Here is a 10789-nt window from a genome sequence, read left to right as displayed (position 1 = left end):
CGCTGCCTTCACGTGCTGTTGGAAATATTGTAATTACGATGCACATGCTGCACAACGAAGTGTATACAACTGCCACTAATAGCAGTCTTAGGGTGGACTTTACCTTTTAAAAGGAAGAGCTGTATTGCAAAAGTGTGAATGCCCTATTATTTAGATAAGATTAAATTGCATCCGGAATAAAAGTTGTGTCTGTATTTTTTTTTATCCTGAATGTAGACGCAGAAATGACATCACAGCCTACATGTTTAAATTGCATTCAGAAATAAAGTGAGGGGGAAATTACTCTTAATGAACCCTTATTGAATTTGAACAAATCACCTACATAAAACTGTAAAATTGTTGCCTTTAAGTGCTGCCGCAAATATCGCGACTACGAGTTAAACGAACATGGTAAATATTAAAACTGAGAATTTTCTATATACTCGGATTGTTGAGATAGGCCTATGACTCTTTGGAGGCGGAGAGCATGGAAGTGGTGTCAATAACTAATCATAAACATAATGTGCTTTATCATTATATGTCATTGTTTGGTATTCTATTGGCCTTGTAGTAGCCTATGTTCCTTTGTTTAACTTTTAGTTGCTATGCATTTCCAACAACTTTTGACTTTTTTTTTTAATAGGCCTACATCAATTATAGGCTATACCTGTATATTTTCTCCTCTTCATTATGCCGCTGCAGCAAAAGGTAGCTCTCTGCTACTTTTATTTCCAATCAAATCAATTGAACGCGGGACAAGTCGTATTTATGATCTCCGAAATAGGAGTTTACGGGGAGCTCCTGAAGGCAGCAGTGTCTCGCTGCCAGGTGCAGGAGACAGAGATCACTGCAGCCGCAGCTCGCCTCCCTCTGCGGCCGCAGTGGAAAATAATAGCCAGCAGAATGTATAGAAAGGATTAAGACCTGACAACTGAATCTCTCCAGACAGAGCGACCGATGATGGCCAGCCGGTGGAGAGACGGCCCTCGTATCCGCTCAGGAGACCCCGCCAGCGGACTAAAGACGGCGAGAATGACCCGGCAACAAGAACCGTCCAGAGAAACAGAGGACGCGGCGGAATCAGTGCGGGAGCTGCCGCGATGGATGCGGCTTTATTTCTACGGGATGCACGGCGTGACTCTGGATGTGCTGCTCTCATCGCTGCAGGGGGTTTTAAATGACCGGGACCCTAAACTGGTGGGCTTTTCCTCTCCGTATCTCTGCATCATGCATTCACTAACCCACTTCGCGCTGGAGAAGATCTACTCTCAGAAGAGGTGTTTCCGAGGTCGGCCTGTGGTTTTTCATCTCGTTTTCTACCCGTCCGTCTACATCGGGCTGCAGATCTTGATCGGGAATATCAACACTTTGACGGAGCAGGTGAGGGTGGTCTCGGGGACGCAGCTGGCGGTGCACTACATCCTGGCTCTCTATTTCGCCCAGGTGTTTCATAGGGGGCTGTCTCGGCTGCAGTACCAGCCCTCCGGCCCCGGCGACCTCCCGGTCAAACCCGCCCCGGAGGACGCCTCTCACCGGGGGGCTCCTCACGCTCTCCCCGGCCTGGTGCGGTTCCTGTTCTTCGGCATGCACGGCTTTCTCGACGAGGTGGTTTTCACCTCCGTGTTCAACCTGGTGGAGAAGTCGGACCGGACCCTCAGCGGACACACGTCCCTGTGGTCCTTCCTGATGTACGGCAGCTGCAGCTTCGTGGTGGAGAAGCTCTACCTTCACCTGCACTTCAGCAGAGGCTGGGGGACGTGGCGGCGGCTGCCCATCTACGTCTGCTTCATCTACACGTGGGAGCTGTGCTGGGGCCTGGCTCTCCGGCAGTTTGACGCCTGCTCCTGGGACTACTCCCACTATCCGCACAACTTCATGGGGCTCATCACCCTGCTCTACCTGCCCGGGTGGGTGTGCCTGAGTCTGTACCAGGACGTGCTGTCTAACGTCCTGCTGAGAATCAAGTGTACCAAAGATGGGAATGGTTTGAGCGGGGAGAATGGAGACGACCAGGGCGCAGGGGTCAATGGACAGCTGGAGTCAAGAAAAAAACAGAATTAATATGATTTATTTTTTTATGTCAGTTTTGAGAAGTTAATTATCAGGCTAAGACAAGCAACAAATGAAGAAAACACAAAGAAGGCATTTACTGATTATCATTTTTATTCAGAATTATAAAGTGGATAGCCTATACTAAATCAATTATTAATAACAATAAAGGTTATAGGATTATTTCTAAAATTATAAAAGAGCACATCTAGTAAAATCATAAAAGAGGGCTTTATCATGACCATCAAAAGTGTGTTGCTGATACACACTTTAACAGTAAAGTGTCTACTTCCTCTGGAATATTGGGTAGCTGTATGAACAGCTTTTTATCTCTGATTCTCTGCAGTTTGCTAAACTGAAGACTGCGAGGCTGGACCTGGTTTACCAAGTGTGTCTTATTGCTAACATCCTCTTTGTTTATTTGCCTGGTTGGGTCCCAAAATTGAGTTGATGGTTTAGGACCCGAAAGTCATGGGCTTACTATTTGTCTTTGGATCCCAGCTTGAAGAAGTTTAAAAGCCCCTGGTGTAATGGCTTACAGGGAAACAAAGATGTTTTAGCAAGAAGATGGTTTTGGGAAATCCAGCTTTGGTATTTACCAAGCTAATGAGAAGTGCTAATCCAGGATCAGGTTGGCCTTTAACATGGAATAATGGTTTAATAATGGCTCTGTTTCAGTTGCCCTAGCTCAGGATCTAGCTCAAAGAAGTATTCATGACAAATACATTAGTTGTGATGTGAGGAGAGCACAGTGTTGGCATGAGATGTGGAGTCGGGGGGTTCAACACGTGTGCAGTTCAGATTTTCAGCACCCCAGTTCAGGTTGTGCTGGCGACACTGTCCTCTCCTTCTTAACTTTCCCAGTGTGGAGGTTGGAAGCTCTCCAGCAGTTGTCCTGAATGCACTGACTGACCTTCAGCTACACAAAGCCTGATAATTATGGGTCCAGCACTGCAGTGAGAATTAAAAACAGAACTATTAAGGACCCTGATTCTGTACCTAACTGTTCAGTTATCCTACTGCCGTTTTTATCTATCTGGTGTAAAATATCTACTTGTGATATTACCAGTTTTATTTGTCCTTCTCATGATTTTGGAAGTGTGAATATTATTCACTTTTTTTAATGAATACAATGGCAGGTTAACCATCATATACATTACATGCATTGTTGCACGCCTAGGTCAGATCTATTTTGTCATTCACATATGCATCGGCATGCTTTACTGTAGCTCATATCTGCATGATAAACAAACTAATTGGAAGGTTTTTGTTCCAAAATGTGATATATCCATTTCAGAAAAATGTTGCTGCCTGAAATTCATAAGTCAGTATTTTCAAGACACAGATGGCTTAATCTTCAAAAACTATTTTGTGAGCAAAGATGTTAAGCTTATTAAGCTTATTAAGCTTATTACATTGATATTGGTTGATATTACATTATGGAACAAACTCCCCATTTTCACCCAAGCACTTACTTAAATGATTGTAATGACCCTTGAATAATGCATGGTGACTATTAGAGTAGAAAATAACCCAGCAACATATGTAGCAAGAGAATGGATATGACAAGCCAAGTGAGATTTTACTGTGAATCTTTTATGAACCAAACCTTACTGTGCTGGAGTGCCTTCTTGTGCAAACTGAGGCAGCTGGACTCAAAGAAACCAAGGCTCTGTGTCCACTGGGCTCCTGCTTTTATCTAGCAGAGCTGAAGATATGCTTGTGGGAAGCGGATGAAACCCACTGAAACCCATGTGAACATTTGAAGCACAGCATTCTTTGGCTAAAAGTTGTTATAAACATGTTTTAACTTCCAGCACTCTGTCATGTGAGGCTGCATCCTTTCTGTTAGAAATGAGAACAAGAATCCAGCGCTGTAAAGACGGTTTTCCAGTGGACACACAGCCTGACTGATGTGGCGGTTTCTCACAAATGGATTTTTAAACCTAGCGCTAGACTAGAAAGTTTATTCTAATGGTGATTTCCACTGAGAAAATGTCATAAAATAACCTATGTTAATCAAAATACTTAACCAAATATAATATTTAAAACATTTAACTAAAGCTGATAAAATGTACTGATTGCTGTGTCCAACACCAACAAACTTAAAATCTGCTAAAATGATACCCTATAATACCCATCCCCTCCTAACTGACAGAGGGTTTCAAGTTTCTTTGGTGGTAGAAAATAAATGGGCTTCCAGCATGTGGTTTCTGAAGGTGCTGACACTGTGTACATACAGTACAATACAGTTAGAGAGCAAATGGAAAAACTGGACGTTGAATTCACCACAGAACACCAAATCCTTGAGAGTGAAGAGTCTATTTTACTCTTCATATGCAGTGAAGAAGGACTATGGACTATCAACTATCAACTCAATGGACTGACATGGGACCAAGACTAGAAAGTTAGTCCAATTCAGGTGCACCATGCTGTCGTCCTGTGCTACTGCTTTGATGTTTAAAAAAAATGCTCAGCTTGTCCCAGCAAAAATAATTCTGGTCCCACAGTTGCCGAACCTCTGCTGAACGTCCTGTTGAGTCAAGTCTAGTCAAGTCAAATTTATTTCTAAATCACTTTTAACTGAGCAGGTTTATCGCAAACTGCTGGACGTTTCTTGTTAAAATTGTTTTATAAATAAATGATACACAGGGAGTGTGCTGTGCATCAAGCTGCCTCAGAAGCTGCTACAGAAACGGAGAAAAGCTCTTGCCCAATGAGCCATTCGGGCTCAAATAAAGCTTAATTAAATTAAATCCCCGAATCAAGTCTCTAATAACACTTAAATTGAAGTGCATTGCTAGGTATCAAAAGTGTATTACAAGCACATTATGGGGGCAGAGGGAATGGTTATTAGTAAGACATTGCCCTAGAAAATGTACAACCCCTAGAATTTTTGCATACTATGTTTATTATAGCATGTTCTGACACTAGCATGGACTCATAATGTTCTTATTATGCCTTATGAGCAACACTCACAGTAAAACGTTAGCGAGTCTCCTACTATTCGAGTACATCTTTTCTGGGCCAAAGCATGGCAGCCAATCTGATACCTTGCACTGTGACCATACAAATGCTGGTTAATTTAGGTAAAGTTTGTCTCTACCAGCCACTTTGTGAGGTAACCAGCTACCATTTGGAGTTGGCTTGTGAAAGACAGTGGCTGGTGAACCTGGGGATTTACCAGCAGGTGTTCCTGGTGGACCAAAAAAAAGCATTTGAGTTTGGAGTGCTGGAGTCAATTTTGAAGTTACATTTTAATAATTTCATAGTACTTACAAATCATTAGTGATTTACTGGGAGAAAAAGAGCAAAACAAAAGTTGTCACACTGTTGTTATGTGCAACTCCTTAATTCTGTTCTAATTCCAACCCAAAATTCTGTTAACTTAAGTGCTACTAAAACATAAGAGTTGCTTTTTCTGAATCTCTAGTTTCATTTCTGATTTGTTGAATGCAAAGCTTAGTATGTTTGAATGAATTTGAAATCCGTGTTCTGCTCTTGCTCGACTTGAGGATACATTGTAAGGGTTCGGTAACAAATGCTACGCTCAAATGCAGGGCAAAAGTAAGTTCAAATATCTTGTCCAAGTTGAATTAATGACAAATCTACTGCTGCTTTATGTACAGTAGACACTCTGGTTTACTATGCCTTTGTGTGTTGTTGGAATGATATTGAATATTTGTGCACATTATTATCATTAATATTATTGTTATTATTATTAAATCACTCCCTTCATTATGTACTGAAAAGATGTACCTCTTGGTCTCCATTTATTGATGGAGGTTTTACAGGATACTTTGTGGCTGGGGCTAGGTAACGAAGAACAACGCATATTGGTCCCATACTGACTTTTGTTATACATTAAATACATTATACATTTTTAAAGTATCAAAAGATATCAGAATATCCAATGCTACCTAGCCCTGGCTGTGGCCGGTGTATTTTATTTCCTGGTTCTACTAACTTGGCAGCTAATAATGAGGTACATACTGTATGTCTCACACATCATTTGCATTCTTTGTCCTGTGCAGAGCGACTTTGACCTTTTCAATGGCCGAATAACTGTATTTTAATCACACTTCACTTTCGTGGTGTTATTCACCAACAAAAAGACAGAACTGCTTTTTACTACAGCGTATGAAAGGTTGGACTGAAATGCTGATTAAAGTCAAAAATGAATTGAGTGACTGAATTGCGATAGGATGTACGTATGTATGACTTACAACTTCATTAAATCTGAAAGACTCCTGTGACATGACTTGCCTTCCTTCATTTGTTTGGTTCACAAGCAGCATTTAAGTTGTATTTAAGTTTAGGTGTACAAAATATTACTCTCTCTATGCAACAGACCAGGCAAGTCCAGGTAAAAGCTATGATCTCATATTTATTTCACCTACTAAATCATTTCCACAGTTACAAAGCTGAGATAAACAGTAGATGAATGGGTAAAAATGAGGTAAAGAAGGATTTTTAAGCCTTCAGATAATTGAAAGATGGATTGTGCAATAGTCAAACAAGACAAACCGGTTTTCAGATCAGGATCAGATTATGAACTCTGATCCTGGACCCGCCTTCTCACGCTTGAGAAATATAGCTGTTGTGGAGCTTTTTAAGCTCATTTATATGTGTGCACTTATATCTTATCTCAACCAAAAAACATACAGTATGTCTCAGTAAACTCCACCTCATATCCAAAGTCTACATGCACAGGTTGGTCAGACATGAAGGGAGATATGTTGACAGTATGCCTGTAGTGTCTGGTCTCTCTATAGCAGAACACATACTAGTTCCTGCTACACGTTTAAGAATCTGCTGTGGTACCTGTATCCTTTTTCAGTCAAGATATAGGTCATGATAAAAAAAAAACAGATTGAAAGACAAGACATAGGGTTACAGGGGAGGGATCAAGTATGTTCAACAAAAAGCCAGCACTTTATCCACTTAAATGTTGGTTTTTCTATTACCAAAACTAATTTTGAAGCTTCAACAGGACAGTTAATGGGCGTCCGAGTCTTCGAATGAACTTTTCATTTCCTTCTGTGAGGCTGTGAGGTAGGCTCTACTTTTCCAATGAACTGAAACACTTCCTGTTGTACTGTATAGAAGTGGAAAGTTGTCAAGGCAACATGTGCATATGTGTGTGTGTGTGTGTGTGTGTGTGTGTGTGTGTGTGTGTGTGTGTGTGTGTGTGTGTGTGTGTGTGTGTGTGGTTGTGTGGTTGCACACAAATATGTGTCAATGTGTTAGAGTACTACATTTCCTCTCTCCTTTACCCTATATTGGCATGATGTACTTCAGTATGTGTTGCCATAGCAAATAGTGACAATCTAGATAATCATATAGTATATAATCATAACATATAATCAATAATAATCAATAGTATAGCAATGATAATAAGAAATTGTTGAACGGTGGTAAATCTCAATCAATCAACAATCAATCAGTGATTCAACTAAGGTGCAAAATCAACAATTGAGACAACTCAACTATCTCTCTCTCTCTCTCTCTCTCTCTCTCTCTCTCTCTCTCTCTCTCTCTCTTTCTCTCTGTCATTAGAAAGATTGGCTGAACTACCACCTTGGAGACCATTTTTATTCCCTTCATCAAACACCCAGACACACACACACACACACACACACACACACACACACACACACACACATTTAACACCCAGAGGACACGGTGAATACAACAATGACCTACAGTATCTGCTGACAACGCTCCAGTGGGAACAACATGCCCTAACCGCCTCCATAAAGGCTCATTAGCAGGCTCAAACAGAAGTATACAACTGCAGTGTACAAACACGAAAATATGGTTTTCATGTAGATGAAAATAGAAGGCGAGGCACAAATGTTTGATGGATTCCATTTGGGCCTGTTGATTTTATCAGCTTCACCACCTGGAAAACATAAGGGCAGCATGCTGTATACCCATTTCTCTACACTTAACTGTATTTCTACAACAACAGTAGTGCAACAGTAGTGTTTGTGTGTGTGTGTTTTTGTGTGTGTGTGTGTGTGTTCTGAAGAGTCCACTTGCTCTCACACTTCACCCAACAGTTGATTGTCTTACACACTGCTCATCTGCTTCCAGGAATAGCTTTGTCATGGAGCAGCACTCATGATGGAGGCTTATGGGATCCTGTTAACACTCAAGGTCATTCTGCCCCGCACTCAGCCCGAGGCAGAGTGTGTGTGTAGGTGTGTGTGTGTGTCTGTGTGTGTGTGTGCGTGCATGCATGAGTGTGTGAGTCAGTAAAAACACAATACAAAAAAATGTATTGTGTGTGTGTATGTGTGAGTGGTATATTGTATGTTGTAAGTGTAAGTACATGTATGAATGTATGCATGAATTTATGAGTGACTGAGTGAGTGTGTGTGTGTGTGTGTGTGTGTGTGTGTGTGTGTGTGTGCTGTCTGCTGCTGCTACAAAAAGCTTAAACAGGCTTTAGATTCAACACTGGCCTCCCATGAAGTTGAAAGCGCCCCACAGTGAAAGAATGTATGACCTTAAAGCACATTAGCACCATTCAGATTTATTTCCCTACTGCCACAGAAAATACTTGGAACAATAATTTCACAGATTTTTGTGTTTCTACTTGAGCGTTTGCAAGATTCATGACCCAAGAGCTCATGAAACCCATTCAGAACCCATAAAGCATTTCTAAAACTATATGGCTGTCAATCCTTACAAACATGGCTGTGGTCGCTGGAAAATACAGTGCAAAACATCAAAGCAATGATCACTTATCAGCAAAATCAAGAAAACAAGAAACTTGCAGATCATTACTTGAAAGACTTTTGTTCCTAAATGAGATAACAATCATTTGAAAAAAAGTGACACCTTCTCTTGATTGACAAGGCTAAATTAAAACAAAGTATGACACATTATATGTAATTTAGTAGGAAATGTTAGGTAGGTAAATTCAATTCTTGGTTGATAAAATAACACCTTTTCAGACTGGGTCCTCTGTTTTAGAAATATTACAAACTTGAATTGTATATGATTTCTTTCTAAAATATAATATTTTTGAATAGAACTCTTCATTCACCCTCAATGCCTGCTCATACTATCTTCTCTGCATGATGACAAGCCAGTTGTACAGAGAAGCAGCTGTTGCTCTCTGTCTCTTTTCTTTTATTTACATATACAGTCAAATCAGATTCAAATGCCCAGTGGGAGCAGTATTGTCACAGACAAACAATTCCTCTTTGAAATAGCCTTCACTAGTGTTTACTTAGAGTTTGGTCTGACATTGTGATAGATGACCATAAACTGTAGTTTCCTCATGAACATTAAACACCCAATCCCTAGTTTCAGTCTAGTTCCCTCAACTTCTGTCTTTACCTTATGGTTTACTTGGATTGAAGACAATGAAATTGACTGACTGAACTACTGATACAGACTGACAGTATGATTTGGGCCTTAATACCAAGAAGAATATGCATTAGCAATGCATATTCATAGGTCTTTTTTCATAGGTCTAAGAGAAATATTTATTTACATTTCACTGTAAGTTGTCTAACTAACTAACTAAGTCATGTAAAGTGACATTGTCCTTAACCATAAAATGTAGGATGCCAAACATGTAAAATATGCATTGAATCAAGGTCTGTGAAGGCATTTTACTCCTCCTGTGCAACTCTGCTTAATCCCTTTCTGTCCCTTTCTATTGGCAGCTGTGTTAACAGTATAAATGCAGTAAAATGCTGAAGGTGGAAACATGCATGGTTACACAGGTCCTGTCCTCAACCAAAAGCTTAGTACTGTTGAATGTCATTCATCCAAATCTCAGAAATCTGCACTTCCAATGAAGCAGCCCTACAGTTTGTCTCTTAATAACTTCCCTTGCAGCTGTTGCTCTCTTGGTTCTCTTGGCTTTGGGGGAATTGTTCGTGTTAACAAAGCAAGAGCATACTTTCTAGTCTCAGGGGAATAAAATATGCTGAGTTCAGTTTTAGGGTGGATTTTCCCTTTAGTGTTCTCCTTGGCAAGGCCACCTTAAGTAATTCACATTATGGGTCATTTACCAGCCCATAACTTAATGTTATGGGCCCTAAAATTTAAAGCCATATTTATTTCAGGTCTATTACTTTGATGTTTGCTTTTTACCTTTGTAATTGTGTGCTCTCAATTACAATAGGTGACAATTAAAGGAATAGGAACATAAATTCATCAAAAGTTTATGTCCTTTTCAACACCCACTGCCTCCCAACCTCTGACAGCCTGTTCCTTGGAAATACTATACATGAGTAGTCATAGTGTGCAGGTCTTGGCTGAAATCTCATCAGTAATTTACTAATTTACTAATTCTAAATGAGCTGAGGCTTCCTGAAAGCTTTCGGTCTTGCTGATGATCAGCAACTAACCTCAGCACACTCTCTAAGGCACCAAATAAAAATAGAATTAATTTGTGATTGGAGGTTGTAGCATATTGATGACAGAAGAATCGCTTTCCCTTCCCTGAAGAACTACCTTCAAGGTGCCCCTTAAGCAAGGCACATACCCTGCAACTGATCCAGTGGAGATACTCAGGTCCAGATCCACTAAGATTGCGTTGTGAGGGCAATTTGTGCCTCAGGTGCTTGAGCTAAGAGTGCTAAGAGTTTTCATCTTAATCACTAAGAAATTTATGCAGATCAAGTCGTGGAGCAAACAAGACCTCGAAACGAGCATTGTGCAAGCAAACAGCTCACTTCAACTGGCCTCAGTGTCTAGAAGATTGTGACTGAAAAACAGTTTTGTGCTCAGTATC

The 10789-nt window shown here is 40.5% G+C and overlaps 1 protein-coding gene across 1 annotated transcript; it reads left to right on the top strand.

Annotated features, from left to right (window-relative positions):
- Nucleotides 1-939: 939 nt before the first annotated feature.
- On the top strand, nt 940-4370 carry tmem229a (transmembrane protein 229A). Its single transcript, XM_071909840.2, has one exon. The coding sequence runs from the start codon at nt 940-942 to the stop codon at nt 2038-2040; it is 1101 nt and encodes a 366-aa protein (XP_071765941.1). The 3' UTR covers nt 2041-4370.
- The last annotated feature ends 6419 nt before the right edge of the window (nt 4371-10789 follow it).

Source organism: Centroberyx gerrardi, chromosome 24 (genome assembly GCF_048128805.1).
Source record: "Centroberyx gerrardi isolate f3 chromosome 24, fCenGer3.hap1.cur.20231027, whole genome shotgun sequence".
In the NCBI taxonomy this organism is placed as follows: Eukaryota; Metazoa; Chordata; class Actinopteri; order Beryciformes; family Berycidae; genus Centroberyx; species Centroberyx gerrardi.
Note: the sequence above shows the minus strand (reverse complement) of the source record. Positions and strands in the feature narration are given on the sequence as shown.